We start from the raw sequence: 19,177 nt of genomic DNA on the forward strand, positions 1-19,177 counted from the left end.
CTAGCACCTCTTGTACTTTCCTTAAGTGGACTGTCCAAAATCTAATCACAAAATAAACAGGCATGTTTAAGCTGCTCACTGCCTTCCTCCATAAAATCCCCCCACCTTACTGTTGGGACTGTTCAAGATTCAATTTTCATGGTTCCTCTTGAGGCCACGTATTTTTGGTGGTTTTTCCTCCAAAGCAAAAGCAAAATTTGTTCTGTGCTGAGTGAGAGTGGGTGCCGAGACATTTGCTTTTGTGCAATACCCATGGATGACGGGATATCTAATATTGCACGTGTGAATGATAATGTGGGATTCACTGGAGGGGGTGGTAAGCAAAGTTAGATTCATTGTCATCCTGAGATATAATATAACAACAATGTGAACATTAGGAGAAGGCCACCTGCAAATGAAACCTCTGTGGAGGCGCATCTGTCCACCTACCATTTCCAGCCTTCACATTGAGATCACCTGATCTTTATTGGTCTTAGTTTTCGGGCTATTTTCATATAATACTTTGTATGGAAATGTTGATCACTAAAAGGTTAGGGAGTTTTCACTGACTCTTTCCTTGTGGTAAAGTGATTTTTACTTGTATTGAAAACATTAGTCCTGTAGTTGAGCTAAGGGGAACTCCAATGTTTATTAAGTTCTCCACTTTTCATTTGGATTTCCTCATTGTTCACTAACGAAATTTTATTTAAAAAAAGATTTTGCTCATCTGTGTGAATAAATTGGTAGCTGCCTTAATTTTCTTTAGGATTCTTGTTATTAGATGAGGAATTCATTAAACTATGTTTTTTATAGTGGTGATTTGGGGAGTGAAGATTTAAGCTGCTTTGCACTGCAGAAATCCACACCTGACACTATAGCATATGGGGATTATGCGCTGTTAATCTAAGTGTATAATAGATGTGAATTCTAGCACAAGAATCATTTTAATGCAGAACATTTCCTGACTGTATTTTTAGCACCTCAGCTTCATCCTTTTTAATCATCCACAAGACTCGTTAGGGTGAACGTGGAAAAGTTCTAGATAATGCACTGAAATGCATTAGGGCTGATTTATTACAAACAGAGCAAACATAAAATAGAGTTCATCCCTTTAGCAATTGCCATTTTTTACTCAATATTTGAAACTGTAATCCATCTAGTATTTATGGATCAATGTTTATTTTTTTTTTTTGGTGTCACATTATTTTGTTCTACTCTAATGCTAAGAGTATTTACAACCATTTGAATGTTAGCATTTCTTTTTTTAACTAGCCATTTAAAACCTCCTATTACCACATAATACACCATTGTACAGCAATAAATAGCTGAAATATCTATGCAAAACTATATTTTTGGATATTTGAAAAACTAACACTATTAATTTATATATAAGGTTATGTATTATAATTAATAATTTGCTCATACTTAGCATTTTACGGAGTATATTTTTTTTATTTTGAGATAATAATTGAATAATATACATAGAATTCACATAGAAAAATGTGATTATCAATCAAGTTTTTATTTGTATGATACATACTTGTTTAATGTACATGGAAAATGGTGACCAGCTGATTCACTGTCAAATGTCTGTATTGCTCTTAAGCTACGTACACACGTCCAGTGGTTCTCGCCCGATAATCACCTCAGGGACGATATCAGACCAAAATCTGGCGTGTGTACAGCGCCTGTCGTTCATCGCCCAAACGACCATCCTTGCGGATCAATGAACAACGAATGATTCTAATGCAAGGGAAGGGGGAGAGCGCACAGCAGGGTGCCGCTCCATTGTTCTCCCCCTCCTCTCTCCATAGAGCAGAACAGTGCTATATGTACAGTACTCGTTCACGCATCGTGCAGTCCTTAGTCGTTGGAAAGGATTGTGAAAGATCCTTTCCAACGACTATATTTACACGTGTGTACGCAGCTTTACACTGCTTGAATCTTTTAGGTTTACTGATCTTTGGAGGACTTACAGGTAGTCTAGTCACTAAACAAAGCTATATGTTTCAGTTAAAGTAGTTATCTTATTTAATGTACAGCGCTCCGTAATATGTTGGCGCTATATAAATCCTGTTTAATAATATTAATAATAATCTTTCTTGACATTTTAGTGATCTACTATGTAGGAAAGCAACACCCTATCTAAGACAATGCTATAGCTAAACCCCCCTGTTTACTGAATGATGTGTAGGATGAGAACTTGTTATCATTGCATAATGCCGACATTACATTATGAAATTGGCTGATGTATAATCTGTTTCTGTAAGAAATTTGCATGCCTATTTGGAAAAATACAACAACCACCAAGATAATTTGTGCCTTGCTTGGGATCTGTTCCTTAAGATATATTGGATAAAAACCTGGGAACACTTTCAAAAATTCTTTTGCTGTTTGCTAATGTTAACTATGAAATGATGATCCTGTTTGAAAGGCCTTTAAAAATCAAGTAAACATTCATTAATCATTCATGAATAAATATTGTAAAGTTTCAAGAACAATATAAATTACAGTGATATTTTTGGGAACAAAATGCTGACCTATGTGAAATACAGTTCGCTAACTATAGTTATGGCACCAAAGTAATAGTTGGGATTGTATTGATGGGCTATACAGCCAAGATACACAAATATCAGACTTTTTTTTGTACTTTTCATATACTGATATGAACATTAGTAACACACTGTTACCTTTCTTTCTTTAGTGTTATATCTAGTAGTATCAAAGTTTTGTCCAGATTACAATAATTGATGATTTAGGATGATTTAAGAGCTTGCCGTATTGATGTCTATAGGTTATGGTATGAATGTCCGCCCCATGTAATTATGAAGTGTAATTGACTATGACAGCCCCATGAAATGGCTCTTTTTCAGCTATGTATTTAAATAATAGCAGTCACTCCAGAGACAATTACATGGTGGCAACATTTGATGTTTCACCATAGAGGAGAACTACATTTATTATATGCTTATAAATAATAACATACTGTTTGTACTTGCCTTAATGAAGGGTGATTCTTATTGGTATGTTCTACTTTGTTCTATTAACTGTTCGTGGTAATAAATCCGCTAATTTTGAGTTCATAACTATACATTGTAAGAACTTGCATTTAATAAACTCCTTCAAATTTTTCAACATTTTAAAAGGTTCTGGTGGCAATCAGTTAAGATGTTTTTTAATTTGGATCCTTTGATAAAGTTTTGCCCTAACTGAATAACACCAATATGAGTCGGTGATTATCTATTTCTCACAAGACCCCTGCCATATCCTCAGGAGAAATATATGCCTCCATGCCAAGGAACATGACATATTTAAAAATTTCCTTGTGTTCTTTTTTGGACAGCCTCTGTGTCTGCTCAGTGTTCTCTTTCCTTAGATTGATTTGTGCCAGAATTCTTCCTTAGAAGTGCATATTGTATCCTAATTCCATGCAACATTGTACAATTAAAGCTATTCTGATGTATTATTATCAAACATTTTTAAATTTACCCTGACCTGTAGAATTTAAATTGCACAACCTGCTCTATTTGAGTTTTTTCTCAGTTCTGCTATAAAAACAGGATATTATTTCAAATAAGGGGTTGTTCAATTGCTGAGTTTACCAAATAACTTTTTATTATACTTTTCCTTATCCAGCTGGAGGACAGCTAATGCAAACCCTGTTCTTGACACCCTCACTGCATAAATCAGGAATCAAAGCTTACTGTGTGTGAAAATAAATACAAGTGTACTGTGTTTGACCTTCCAGTTTTAGAAATGACTAGTAATTTACTCAAGAAAAAGATACAACCTACCTGATCTTTCATTAGCTCCAACTCTGTATAAATGCAAGCAACAATTGTTACACAGTGATATCTACCAATGAACTAACAAATGAATAAAACCTACTTAGACTCCACGATAAACTATTTTCTCATACTAATAAAATGAAGCATTTTTTTTGTAATATATAAAATTTCAAATCACTTGGTACTCTAGATCACCTGAGATTTTGTTTAAAAAATAAGTTTATTGTGTATCGAAACAAATTGTATGCAGATCCCCTAAGTTTGTTTTTTTTCAGTGTAGATAAAGCATGTTCACTGGCAGCATGTTGTATGGAAGGACCATTTGCTGTGTGTCTGGAAACTGTGGCCTCTCTGCAAAGATCTGACATTCTTCCCTATGCTGTGTCAGATCTATAGCTTTGCCTTGGCAGAGCTAATGGTTTTGTATTGAAAAATCTAGCCTCTGATTTTGCAGGAAATGTATTTGGCTTCTTCAGAAAGACCACTTCTACTCAGGGTTCAATGGTCCTTCTCTACAACATGCAGGCAGGTATGGACAATTCTACTCCGGTGGCTGCTATCTAATTGTCAAACTTTGTACACTTTTTTGTTTGAATGAACAAAGAATGTCCTTAACTCATTTAAACTAAAAGTTCAGATGAGCTTTACTAGAACACTAGAACATGTACAACAATAAATCTATACAGTTACACATATTTAATGCAGATGCCCAGAAGGCAGCTAAAGATCTCTGACGTATACACTGCACATCCAAAAGAGAAAATGGCAATTCTCATAGTCTACTAATGACTAGCTAAGGGGTGGACAAAATTTACATTTACTAAGGCACACAATAAAAAAAAATATTATTCCAACCCAAGTCCAACTATCACATTATCATGTTACTCCAGTTGGTGGGATGTTACAATGCTTTATAATTACTTTATATGAATTGTATTCATTCATTTACTTATTTCTTTAAGGCTCAGTTGGAAGCACAAAAAGCCACACAAGATTTTCAACGTGCCACAGAAGTTCTACGTGCAGCCAAGGAGACCATTTCACTCGCAGAGCAGCGTTTGCTAGAGGATGAAAAGCGCCAGTTTGATTCTGCATGGCAGGAGATGCTTAACCATGCCACACAACGGGTAAGTTGTGCTTTTACTATATGCTGCTGTATCACTACATTTTATCTAGCTAGTGCTACATGTCTTAGAAAAGCAGTAGACTGTTATGAATAATAACCTTTTCATGATGTGCCTTACTTCCTAGGTCTTATTAAACAACTGATAATTTACCCACGACAGGCTTATTGGTAACCGTTTCAAGGACTAAATGGAAATATGTCTAAAGAAAAGCCAGCTTTGTGCTGGTCCAGCTTTAATTTAAAGAATTACTTAATGCACTTTGTGATTGCTTCTTGAGCTGTTTATTTTTTTACATCTCATTCTGTGAATTTTTAGGTATTTGACTGGATGCTTGAAGCTAGCTAGATACTGAAGCTGGCTTAAGAAAAGAGTGTTAACTGCAGTGGTAAAACAGAGTATCGAGGGCATCTCTAGATGTGCCTACAAAATCATGATTGTTAAATAGTACTTTGGCAAGGGGGGATCAATACTTTAATCATGTAGGGCAGGAAAAGCACACTAATGCAGGTTGTTGCCACATGCTTAAAAATATAGACTGCCTCTGCTCTACTGCAGAGTTCAACAACCGGTGGTCCAACACAAAATTTTGGTGGTCCGTGGCTCTGGCCGCTGCGCCCCTAGCGGAGTCTCTTGTATGGCTTGCAGGCAGTGGGCAGGCTTGTCCCTCTGGGAGAAGTTCCTTCCCCTTGACTGACACATGGCTTCCCCCGCATGGCCGGTCCGAAGTCCTTGAAGTTAGTGGTCCATGACAACCAAAAGGTTGGTGACCACTGCTCTACTGCCTTTAGGCACACATAACTAATATTTTATTTGATACTGGCACCTTTTATGGTAGGTGAACGAAAAATCTGTATGTGCATTGTGAAGCCTTCAAATGACCACATACATCCTTAGGCCATGTTCAGACTGGCAATGAGGTTGCATTGTGGTTACCGCTTCCTTAATTCTCATGTAAAGCATTGCCTCGGGAGGGACCCTACAAGTAGCTTTTACCTGCTGCAGCCCCTTGGAAAATAAATAGGGGCAGCAGTACTGTACAAAGTGATTCTTAGGGACGAAAAGGGCAAGCTTTTTAGGATACAGAAGACAGATTAACCTCTCTGGTGGTAACCCTGAGCCACACTCGGGGTGGAATTGTAAAAGGAATTGTAAAGCTTACCATGTCCTCCAGCGATGCCCGACATGGGGCATGGGACGTGCAAACCAGGCCAGGCGGCAAATTTAAAATAATAAGTATTTTTAAATGTCAAATGTACCGCTTTGACATTTAAAAATACTTATAGAATAAGATCACCAGGGAGGTCAAGAACCTTGTAGTACATGAATGGAAGTTGGATGAATGATAGTCCCCTGAAGATGTGAAACAGGAGCAGGGTAGGTAAAATCTAAAAGATATTTACAAATTAATAATAAATATATATTCCAGTGGCTTGCACTGGGTTTTGTACAGGTTTTCAAACAACCATGAGCTTTATGTAGCAGCTGCCCTTAGCTAAAAATAGGATAAATTGAAAGCAAAGAAAAAAACTTTTATTTTGTATTTTTCTTTGAAGGTCATGGAAGAGGAGCAGAAGAAGACACGCAGCGAGCTGGTACACAAGGAAACAGCTGCTAAATATAATGCTGCAATGGGCAGAATGAAACAGCTAGAGAAGAAATTAAAAAGGAGCATCAATAAATCAAAGTATGTATTAAGTCAGAAGGTCCATGAATATAATTAGTTATAGTTGTAATGTCTCTTGTTCTTCTGTCAGTAGTGGTCTTTAACCTCATTCTTAAGGACAGCTTTGGATTTTAGATGCTCTGTTTCTTAAAAAATTACCAAGAAAGGTCATTTCTGGGCTTGTCTCTGTTTTACCCTAAACTCCTTTAAAGAAAAGAATGCCCCCTTTTCTTTTTGCTTCTTACCTTGCTGCTGGAGTGAAAATCATCTAAGACCTGCAGTATTTATATGCAACACAGCATTACAGTGCATCTAAAAAGTAAGTGCTAGTGTGCCATTAGGAATGATTGCTGCTACATCTCAATGAAAGGCAATTGCAGCATTTTATATACAGTATATAAATATATAAAATATCTTTTTTTAGAAAGGACCTCTCTGTCTAAAATCCTTAACATTTGTATTTTAAAATAAAATATTTTAATAAATTTACTCACACAATTATGTAAAGCTTTTGTTCTCTTTCTTTACAGTTGGGAAGGGTTAGTATTTTGGGGAAGGGTAGTAGTTTGTATACAGGGGAGTAGTAGAACATCACCCTAAACAGTAAAGTAAATAAGACATGAAGTTTTATTTATTGTTTGGGTAGATGATCCAATACTCTTGTCAAAACAAGACTATAAATCATGACAACAAAGTTAGTCATTATTAAAAAAAAAAAAAAAAAAAAAAACAAGCCTAATCACAACGTTTTATTCACATTCTCGTTGAGCGAAGGCATCTTCACCTGGTCCTATTTTTGGTTCCGGATCTTCAGTCAATTGATTGGCCAGGCCATAATGATGCATATTCTGAACACAGGTGTTCATTTATTCCTGGCATCCTGAGACATTCCGGAATACCCGGCATAATACCCTGAGTTGGCCATTCACGGCTCAATGTGTATTGGGAAAAAGGGACACTGGCAGCACGGTGACTCAGGGGTTAGCACTCCAGCCTTTGCAGCGCTAGGTCCCAGGTTCAATTCCCAGCCAGGACACTATCTGCATGGAGTTTGCAGGTTCTCCCTGTGTCTGCGTGGGTTTCCTCAGGGTACTCTGGTTTCCTCCCACATCCCAAAAACATGCAGTGAGGTTAATTGGCTTCCCCCTAAAAATTAACCTTCGACAGTTAGTGACACGACTATGGACTTTGTACAGGTCTGCGTAATATGATGGCGCTATATAAATACTGTGTAATAATAAAATATCAATAATAACAGGCAAGTAAGTTTCAATTATGGCACAGTGGACATCTCCTACCCTTCCTTCTGTAGTAAACCTAAAGTGCCTACTGCACTTTTTAAATAAAAATTAGTATTGCTTTAATAGCACCTATCATACATACAGACCAGTATGGTATACCAAACTTGTAAGCCAATTAAACACATTGTGGTGGTTCTACTGGTAAAATGGGGAAAGAGATTGTTAAATCATTATAAAGGTGTTTCATACATGCATGATGCTTCTTTTTGCCAGGAAGATTTGTTACTGTATTCTCATGAGTATTTCTTCAGCAAAGAAAAGATCTCTGGTACTGATTTTGTGGCACAAACTTTACAGTAGTTGAAAAGATGGATTTCTGTGTTCAGCTGGGCAGTTTTTCATGTGTAGCAGTTATCTGCTAAATTTAGATGTAGTGCTCATGTAGTAATATTGCCCCAGAGACACAGGAGCTCAGCGTCCATATTTGTGTCAGCTATTTATAGTCCTTCTCCTGCCAGCAAGCAATTGACTTATTTGTGCAATTTGGGAGCAATTTACATCTGGAGTCAGTAATTTCAAATTAACTATTTTTTTTAGTGAGCGTAATCTTGTCATTATTTGGAATTCATAGAGAGAGCAGTTCACAGGCTTCTTTAATGCAAGTTGCTGCATTTCCTCTCCGACAATCAGTCAACGTCTGTGTCTATTGATGTGCATCAATCTTCACTTCACAGCAGATAGGCAAAAGGTGTTTGTTTCATGATTCACATGAGCTTAGAAAGCAACAAACATTAAGGATATTTCTAAATAAGTAAGAGTGGCCTGTGCGTGGGCTTCCAGGTGTTATTACGGCTTTCACAGTACATTTTTTATATATGTACTGTGTACACATAAAGTTAAATCCCAAATCCATTATAGTTTCTCATTCAAAGGTATCAAATGCATACAGGATATATCCAAACCTGACAACCACAAATTAGGAATGCAGTGGTGTGGTTGGGTTACTGCCACCAAATATGCTTTTCTTTGATATAGTGGATATATAGTAAAACCTTTCCCAATATTTACCCCGAGAAACCCTTTAATTTAATTTTTAGGTCTTGGGGAAGCTCTTTACAAAACAATTGGGCAGGATCAATGGGAAAAAGCATCTTAAATCTGTGGCCAGTGGAAAGAATGTTGTCATACAGTGATGGCTAGAATATTAACTTTATAGACACCTAAAAACACCATTGGGGTTATAAAAATGGCACTACCAAGTGGTTTTTGCACAAAAACTATGCAGGCATCATCAAATGGTAGGTGAATCAACCATATATGAAGGAACACCTATCGGCCTCCAAAGGAGCCTTATGGTTCTATAGAACCCTGCTTGAAAATGGTTGGTAAAGTAGAACATTACTATGCAAGGTGTGGGCTGATAGTTTATATGTGGTTTGTAGCTGTACCCTGCAGATCCAGGGTTCTGCTTGGACACTGCAAATCAGGGGCTTTGGTAATTGCTTTTCAGTAAAATAAACATAACAAAACAACAAAATAGCATGCCTTTAACCCATACATAGGTATTGCAGTTCCTCTTCACTTTCTAGTGTTATCGATTATGTTTATGTTGACGTGTATACAAGTCTTTACATTGGTATGAATGGCTGTTCTTGCACTCATTACACGACACATAATTGTCTTTTATTCCTTTCATCTGATTATACATTTTATCTTGTTACCTTGTGTAGTGAATGTGTATGGAATATATCCTTCTGCCTACTTTATTGTATCTTGTACAGGAATATCCTGAATACCGACATGAAAATGATAGTTTTTACTGGAAGGTTATGACATCTTTCTGGATAACACTTTTCTTTGATCACAGTATTTTCCTGCCTTGTGGTGTTTGAGATGAATGGCTTGTCCAGCTTACCCTTACCGCCCACTGTTCTTACTTTATATCTGCCTTTATCTTGTGCTTGGCATGAATAACAGATTTTCTTTTTTTTTTTCACCTTCCAGACCATATTTTGAAATGAAGGCAAAATATTACCTGCAGCTCGAGGTTAGTACACTTTATTATTTGTATGAAATAATTTGCGAGATAAGTAAGTAGATATAATGGTGGGAAATAGACATATGTCAACGCATTCTAAGGCCAGTATTTTTGGGGAGAATAACAGGGATTACATGGTGTACATGCTGATAAGGCAAGAGTGCTACTCAGTGAGCCCCTGTGATGCCCCTATGTGGTATGTTATCCCTATAAAAACAGCCGTGTGCTGAAGGTGGTTTGGAGCCAAGATAGGTCATGACAGATATTTTATAAATTTTAAGCCTTGTGATGACGGATCTCTACTTGTATATTGGCTTCATTTTTTTATTACTTTATGTACAGCAATTGAAGAAAACAGTGGATGAACTTCAAGCTAAACTGTCTCTGGCAAAGGGAGAGTACAAGACTGCACTGAAAAACCTTGAAATGATATCTGATGAAATACATGAGAGGAGGCGTTCTTCAGCAATGGGACCCAGGGGACGTGGAGTGGGAGCAGAAGGCAACAATTCCGTAGAAGATCTCTCTGCTTGTAAACTGGAATCTGACACAATATCGAGTAAGTCTACAGAAATGCTAAAGACAGGGTGGCGGAGAACTTTTCACATTTTCATTTTTTAAATATTATACCTTTTTTGATGCCAAATGACAGGCAATCAGAAAAATAAAATAAAATGCTGTATGTGTATACCATAATCACAATGTCTCTTTAATGCCCCACTGTACACGGTTATTTTTATATACTGTTCCCCTGAGCAATTCTGATATGTATGGCAAGGGACCACATCTCTGGCTCCATGCTGTATTGGAATAAGGTCCATGATCAACATCTGTTGTACCTATGCTTTGGTATTCACAAAGCACAGTAAAAGTGAGGGGGTTGACAACAAAACACCAGTCGTGTTGTCCTTGATAGACTCTATTCCAATCAACAATATTAGACTTGGTCAGAGATAGCTTTGCAGAGGTCCAACACGCACCATGTTTAGTCAGAGTCTATGCTCTTCAATTAGCAGGGAGCAAAAACTTTGCTGATTCCGGAGCTATGGGTAGGGGATTTATAAGACCTCTATAGAATGACTTTGCCAAACAGAGCAGAAGCCACACTTTGCCCCGCTGGTAGTGGTCAGGCTTTTCTACCCAGGCTGTGGCTGCTTTAGAAAGAAAACTTACAGTAAAGCTGCGTACACACCTGCAATTTTTGTCGTTGGAAAGGATCTTTCACGATCCTTTCCAACGACAAGGGAGTGCACGATGCATGAACAGTGCTGTACATACAGCACCGTTCATGCTCTATGGAGAGGGGAGGGGGAGAGCGACGGAGCGGCACCTTGCTGCGCGCTCTCCCCTTCCCTTTCATTAGGATCGGTTGTCGTCCATCGTCCGTGGATCCGGCAGGACGGTCTTTCGGACGATGAACGACAACGACTGTACACATGGCAGATTTTCGCCCAATAATTGGCCGATGCCGATTATCGGGCGATAAAAATCTGACGTGTGTACGTAGCTTAAGACCTTGAACACTTGTTTTTGTTTTAATGCAAATGTTTACATATTTTGAGCAGTGTGTAAAAATGTTTTATGACTTCCCCATGGTTACCCCACTATTTTTTTTTCTTTGCTTTTGAATTTAAAAAATGTGGATAAGCGATAAGCCATTGCAGATTGAACATTTGCTACACCTAGCTGCTTAATTGTTGATAAAATCTATCCGCCAAATAGAGAGTGCATTGTTTCAGTAAGTTGGTCGATCCAGAAATAAATTACATTTTTGGAAACGGCAACAAAACGCAACTGTTATGTAACAATGTATTACAGGAAGCTATGACTGGTTTCAGCAAACATGTCTGCTCACAAGCACATCTCTTATTTCAAGAAATGCTTATAAGGCTTTGCTTGTATTACAATATAGGTTTATTCTGCAAACAGATACTTATTGCATTCTTCTTTATCCTACTTTGTTCTTTTCTATTTCCATTAAGTTGGGAGCTTGACCAATATTTTATTAATACCACAACAACCTCAGATTGCAAACTTCCGCTTATGTAGGACGCTGTTATTCCCCTTTTTAAAACATTCACACGTTAATATGCAGTCAAGATCGTTGAAAAATGTAAGGAAAAACATTAAAATGAGGAACAATGTCAGCACTAGCTTTTATTTTTACAGATTTTTTAGCTTGTTCAGATCACTGATTTGTAATTACTGGATGCAAGTTCCCTATTTCCAATTTTTTAAGGACAATGAAAGGAATTGAAAGTCCTTGTTTACCTGATATGACCTTTTACTAGTCAGTACAGCTCATGTAATCTCTCCGTACTACCTGTAAGGCATCATATAGACGCGGCTTATGACTTTTCGCTTATTCCTCTGTCTTCAGTGGAAATGGAGAGAGAATCTGTAGTTTTTCTTTGTAGTGCACTGCAACACAAATTGGGGATCTCTGTTCCTCCTCATGCAAATACTCTTCAGGGTTTTTCACTTGTAACATCATATTATTTATTAACATAAAGTATGGACTTTTAAAGCAAACTACACTTTGCCCATTCAGGTTAAAAAAACATTTTGGCTTTAATCCCCTCTTTTGTGTTGCTTATACTCTCCCCTTTTCTTTGTAGAAGCAAGTGCAAATCTTTAATCATAAATTCAAGGAATTACTTTGCCATTGGCAACTATACAACTACTGCAACTAATGGTCAAGTTACATGAAAAATGAAAATGTCATGTATTTGTATTCAGGAGTAAAAATAGCTTTTATTTGAATTAAAAAAAAATCACTAAAAATAGTTGTGTAGAATCACTGAGGGATCTTTAACATAGGTTTAGAAAATCAACCACAATTCTCTCACTTACATTTATACATATCTTTGCACAGCCATGAACAACCAGCACTATAGGGCAATGTAAACTTAAGAAAGGAAAATAGTGATGTTGAGCACCTCTGGGCTTACCATATATGTTGCTTGTTTTTTTACAGAAATTTAGGTACAGAAATTCTTTACAATTCACATAAAAGAGCTGTTTTTCACCTGGATAGATGGCCTTTCTGCAAGTTACATTTTCTGATATATATATATATATATATATATATATATATATATATATATATATATATATATATATTCTTACCTTTTCTCCATGCTTATTTTTATATGGATATGGAGGGGCATGTAACTTACCCTTTGTCAGGGCTGTCACATAGGGAGTCCATAGTCCTGTAGACTATAAATTCAGTGTCTGTATGCTTATAAAACACAGTTTTTTTTCTTTTCTTCTGAGACACTAAAAAAGTACCAGGAGAAGAAAGTAAAGGTTAGAATTTGCCACTGAGAAGTAAAGAATTAAGTGATTGTGTGGGTTTTCACTTTTTGACACAGATATCTACAGTTTGACAACACCAATAGAATACCACACACAATGATGGTGACATCTGTTTATTGCTGCATCAATCCTACCCAGAAAATATAACTCATAAAGAGAATCCGCTGTTGCCAAAAAGTAGTCGGGCCATTGCCAAGTACTTTGTCTTCAGTAGTACAGAGTATACCAAAGAAATGTTATGCAAGCTGCTTATCCCAAATATTTGGATATATTTCAGGTTCTTTTTCTATATTTGATAACCAGTGGGGTCAGCAAAAGGTTTTCTTCTTTGTCTACAAAAGTTCTTCAAAAGCCTTATTTTATAGTCAAAACAAGACATCCTGTAAGAGCACTGGTAGAGGAAAGCCTTACAAAATAACGCCAATTGCCAAATTTACTGCCTAGTACAGGAAAAGCCCCGGCCTTATCAAGTGCTTGACATTGGCTCTTTGTTTACTGAAATATGATTAACTTGTGTTGAGAAAAGTGTTGCTCTTTCATAATCTATTTGCAAGCTGGAGTTTATTTTTCATGTTCTTGATATCTATCCATGTTCTTAATCCTATTGATTCCCATGAGGGGTTTGGGTCTGTGGCTGGTAAACATACTGTGCTAAATATATCCCGTTGTTTATAGTCTCCATCTGACAGCCTAGTGTTCCCTTGGCTTCATTTCTAACATTTTTTACTTTGTAACTGTGCATTTCACTTCCTTTTTATAGTGTGTTATTTATTTATTTTTTGCTTTGTCAATTGATTCTTCAGCTGTCCAGGTTATAAAAATCAGTTTTACATAATGAACACATTTGTTCAAAATATATGCAGCAAAACATGTCTACATAGGGGAATATACACTTGCCTCATTCAAGAAAGTATTGAGCTCCTTTTTCTGCTGAACTGCTATTGTCACAAGCCATCACCATATATATTCTCTTTTGAATAAACCACTTTTGTTGCAGACATGCCAAGAGAATATGCAGATCCATACTAGGTTAAATGTGTTAGAATCCTCCAAGCTAATAATGCATGCTGGGTAACATTTAAATGTCCTTGAATTTTGAGACTGAAAAGCCTTCTTTATCTTAATTTGCTATACTTTCAGAAAATTTCCTGCTGGTATGCCAAAAGATGCTATAATCAAATATCTTGACCTTACAATGTATGTACAGTATATATGATTTAATGTCCAATAAATGTATTGAAAAAAGATGTACGTTTGTTTTTTACATAGTGACCTCAGAAGTTTTTGAAGAGGACAATCTTAGCAGTGTGGTCTCTGAAGAGGACTCTGAGACACAATCTTTATCAAGCTACAGCTCTGGCCCAACCAGTCCTTCTGAAATCCTTAGCCCCCTTCCTGGTGCACCACGTCCTGGGAGCTTAGATCTGTCAAGCCCAATGTCTCTGTCTGAATTTGGGTTGATATCACCTGTCCTTGGTCCCCGCAGTGAATGCAGTGGAGCATCCTCGCCAGAATGTGATACGGAGAGAGGTAGGATGGGTTCAGGGCCAGGGATTTGTTTTGGCTCGGAGTTAAGGTTTGGGGATTTAGTTCCCCTGGTAGAGCTTGTTTAGTGCAGGGTAAGTGTTTTAAAAATCACAGGCTTTCAACCAGCTTTTTTTTAAATAGCCAAGATTAAGATTAGCTGCTGGTTTATTGTAAAACTCTGGGTCCAGCACATCACTCCCAAGTGCTTCCCCATTGCTGTTTTGCAGTTTTGTTTTACTATTATATTTTATGTCTTTGGTTGTGTGATACTGTGGGTCTTCTGCTTCCAATCCAGATGAGCACTCTAGTGATGCCATCTTGGTGGTGAGCCCATGATGCCCTGTATTCACAAGGTCTTTTCAGTCTTCTGGGTTGAATTGTTGCAAGGTTTTAATCTGGAAGGGGGTATTGATGTAAATAAAGTAGAGAGCTCTTAAAATAGTATTGCAGTCACCTTTATAAAACCTATATTTAGACTCATAAAAATCCCACAGATGTCCCTAAAATGGGAGGTGGGAATGTCCAGTGGAGTTATCTGTTCCAATGACAATGGATCATAAGGGGGTTTCAAATACTTTGAAGAGACCCAAAGGAAAAGCTTGGGAGATTTAAAGCAAAAAAAAAAAAAGTATTTTTGTTTTTAAATCTCAATCTAAAAAAATAAAAAAGTCTTGGCTTTGCATATTTTTTAAGGTGTTACAGTTGGGTTAGATGGTAAGTCATATGGGACAGTGTGCAAATCCATAAAGAGATCCTTTTACCAAAATATACACCATACATGTTTTAATTATTATGTTTTATTTTTGATTTATAACCAAAAGTTTTGGTTGTGAATCTTTCAGTATTATTTATTTTCAAAAATGTATGTAGGAGAAGGGTTTAATATGTGGCTTTTGTTGTGATTTGGTAATAAATTTGGAGCATATCAATTGTAGTGGCGACAATATTATATATCCCTGAAGGCTGAATGTGCCATTTTACATAATAAGAGATTTAGCTTTTTTCTTTATATATCACCTTCATATATCTTGGCACTTTCTTTTACAAAGATACTTCTGCCATCTTTTACTGTATTTTACTTAGAAAAGCCTAGATTGATAGATTGATTATGCAGACTAATTTTAAATGGGATTTCAACCAATTTAATATAGTAATGGAATAATGTGTTTTTGAATCCCTAATGGTAAGATTCAAAGTGGATTCTGTAAATGTAATTTGAGTGGGAAAGCCTTTTGTGCTTGATTAAAAACACAGTTCTGCATTTTATTTAGTCAGAGCAGGGCATAATGTAGTGTAACAAGTGATATACTACTAAAATATATTTATATATTGAGAATAGCACATTCTTAGATTTCCATTTGCATTACTTTTTAGTTTTCTAGCCTGGTGGATTCCATACTAACTACTGAGTTACTTCACCAGGATAAGTGTTTCAAAAAGTAAAGTCTCAAAGTCAGAAGTTATTATCCGCAAATTTGATCTGAGATAGCAGTTCAAAGTACAGTATCCATGTTTTGTTTAGGAATGCTTTCCTTTAAAGTGAACCTGTGTCCAGGCAAGCCCTCGTTCACGCTATAGCTATGGGGAGAAATTCAAAAAATGTAAAACCAAGACATAGAAATCAATATTTTTCCATTTAAGGCTGAATCAGATGAGTGTTTTCACCTGTGGTTAATACCCATTTTACAAATGTATTAAGTTTCAATGATAACTCATAGAGGAGGTGGTAAATGGGTGCTTAATGAGGGGCTGCCAAGCATTCAGTTACCCGTAACGGCTCCCCTGATTCAACCCCCTGCTAACCCTCTAAACGGGTGTTTCTAGGCTCCTAAAAACTTGCCTAAATGGGACTTTTAGAGTTTGTGTTATGATTTTTGATCAGCTAGAGAGGTCAGGGTCAGGTCAGGCTTGTTAAAAATAATTACATATTAAAAAATCAGTAAAATAGCTTTATATGTTAATACTCTGGGCACAGGTACACCTCAATCACAAAAGTAATGTCCGTACTTGTGTACATACACTTTCTGAGGTTATTTTTAGGTGTGATGAGTGATATTGTTTTCTTTTTGTTTAGGGAACCGAGCAGAAGGGTCAGAAAGCAAAGCCCAGGACAGACTAAATAACAACAGCAATATCATCAGTAAACCCAGAGCTTTGTCAGTGTTGGACAACAGTATGAAGCAGCTGTCATTGGATTGTGCAGAGAGTGATGCCAACGTAGACATAAAATGTACGCGCTCTCAATCCCTGGCTTCGACTGTGATGGTCAACGTAGTGTGAACAATATGCCATATGGATTACAGAGCAGACTGCTCCAACAAGCTTTTCTCAGCACATGCTGTGTGTGGTGCCGGGAGAGAACCTGGGCTGACTGGAGGCTATAGACCATGGACTAATGCGATGGAGGAAGTGCAGGTGGCTTTCCTGCAGGCTTCTACTTCTCCGTTTGCCATCCTTATTAACCAAACATGCCTAAAATAAGGAATGGAGAACAGGATTTCTTTAATCAGAGCAATAAATTGCGACTTTGCCAAAGGGGATGAAACCCCTAAATGAGTATTGTTACAAGGCTTTCTGTTCCTTGTGTCTTTGCCATATGTTTAGTATCCTTGTATTATATGCACATAAATCTCCCATCAAATGTGACGGCCAAGTAACGTTTTCAAGTGAACCGTACAATAGTCCTATGTAAGTGACTTTTAGCAATTCCAACTCATTTATATCTACAAACATCAACCATTAAGCAGCACTGATCTGTTTCACCCTTTGTTATTCATATACTATATCATCATTTGTGGGAAAACGCTAATTGTAGGTGATTTATGGAACAAGTCAACTGTTCATCTTTGTCATCTGCCTTAAATCCTGCTAGATGATAAATCATCAATCCAAAAACCATATGGTCTCTCTCATAAGCTGCTGTCTTTATTTCCACAAACAATGGATAAATATCTATTTTTCATTTTACTAGTATCTAATCGTAAGAATTCCAGTAAGTGGTAATTAGTTTGTAACTACCTTCCCACAATCCATCTCTCGGACTCATTTACCTACCCAGGTAAGTTGATATGCTCACATCCTGCACCTTGCACTTGAATTCTTATAGTTCTTTAGTATATCGTCAGTTCAGTTACATGGACTCCAGTGTAAGATTATGGTTAAAAAAACCCTGTTATTTAGCCTATGACAACATATTTATTTGCATAGATTATTCATGTTAGCTTTATTCTGTTACTCTGTTACTTTATACTTTTTGTCTGATAAATTCCTGGTCATTTTCTATAAATAATATCTTTACATTAGCATATGCTGCCATTTTTTAATTATAGCAGAAGAGTTCTACCATGTGCCATGTTACCATTTGTAAACTTTCTGGGCCATTGTTCACGTTTGAACTTACCAAAGGGGCATAATTCCCCAGCGAATATCACAAAGGCAACAACTAAGGAACTTCAACTGGATATTTCATACGTCCGCAGTGCAGTAGACGATTGCTGATGCTGGCCTCCGTTTTGTATACTTTGGTACACACACCAGAAAGTGAAAGATATCGGCCATGCATGTTGCATGGGTTACCTAAACATGTAGGAAGTAGAACACAGGCAATGATGCTGCTCTATAGACAGTGGAGTTTGTGATGCTAGTTTGTAGTCCAAGTATAGGCTAGCCTGTTTTTGTGACATGTTTGCTTTGTATCACTTCCTAGGAGAATTTAGTATCATTGGAATGTGATAAGTTGCTGTCTTGTTTTGTGTTCTGTCCTATCTATGACTTGTATGTTTTGCTAAAAAAAAAATGTGCATTAAAGGTGTTTCAAGCAGAAAAAAGTATTTTCTGTTATGTTTTACCATTTCTGACGTAAAGCATTCACTTACCCAATGAATAATGCTACATTAACTGCCACAGATAATCGGTCTCTTCTGAGAGTGCTAGCTGCCTTGCTGGTATACTGACCCATTGGCTATAATACTTTCTCAGTCATTGTATAAAGATCCAGTTTCGAGAAAATGAAAAAGCCCTCGAGTGCTTTTATCTTCCTGGTTAGTAACTTGAGTATTGAAAAAATGGCTAGTCTTCACTTCTTCAGGCATGCTTTAAACACGAACATTTGAACATGTGGCATCTGGAGCACCTAGTAAAGTTTTCTAAGGAAAACATCTGGGCAATTATCATGGATGCATTAATTTTACTTTGCTTTATGTTCAACACAACATACCGTGTTGGAAATGAGGCAAAGCATTGTGGTGTGTCAGGAAAGAATATAGTGAGTGCAGTGTGTTAACATAATGCAACATTTTTGGCACATGGAAGCCTGTTGAGAAATGGCCTTACAGGATAAGCATGACGGCCAGGCAGCTAAGCTATCACCCACAGAACTCAGTTTTTAAACCAATTTATATGGTTTAATGCTACAGACCTCTGACTTTGTCGGTAATGGTTTTCTCATTTAAAACTAGTTTTGCTTCCTTTATTCTGTCTAATCAGTTTTGAGC

The 19,177-nt window shown here is 37.0% G+C and overlaps 1 protein-coding gene across 1 annotated transcript in view; it reads left to right on the forward strand.

Annotated features, from left to right (window-relative positions):
- Nucleotides 1-18,511, forward strand: part of SH3BP5 (SH3 domain binding protein 5) — a 47,146-nt gene extending 28,635 nt beyond the window's left edge. The window contains exons 4-9 of the mRNA XM_072412348.1: nucleotides 4,730-4,894; nucleotides 6,448-6,578; nucleotides 9,803-9,845; nucleotides 10,179-10,395; nucleotides 14,427-14,687; nucleotides 16,759-18,511. Coding sequence (XP_072268449.1) covers nucleotides 4,730-4,894; nucleotides 6,448-6,578; nucleotides 9,803-9,845; nucleotides 10,179-10,395; nucleotides 14,427-14,687; nucleotides 16,759-16,964 — 1,023 coding nt within the window. The 3' untranslated portion in view covers nucleotides 16,965-18,511. The remainder of the gene's footprint in view (nucleotides 1-4,729; nucleotides 4,895-6,447; nucleotides 6,579-9,802; nucleotides 9,846-10,178; nucleotides 10,396-14,426; nucleotides 14,688-16,758) is intronic.
- The last annotated feature ends 666 nt before the right edge of the window (nucleotides 18,512-19,177 follow it).

Source organism: Pyxicephalus adspersus, chromosome 5 (genome assembly GCF_032062135.1).
Source record: "Pyxicephalus adspersus chromosome 5, UCB_Pads_2.0, whole genome shotgun sequence".
Classification (NCBI taxonomy): domain Eukaryota; kingdom Metazoa; phylum Chordata; class Amphibia; order Anura; family Pyxicephalidae; genus Pyxicephalus; species Pyxicephalus adspersus.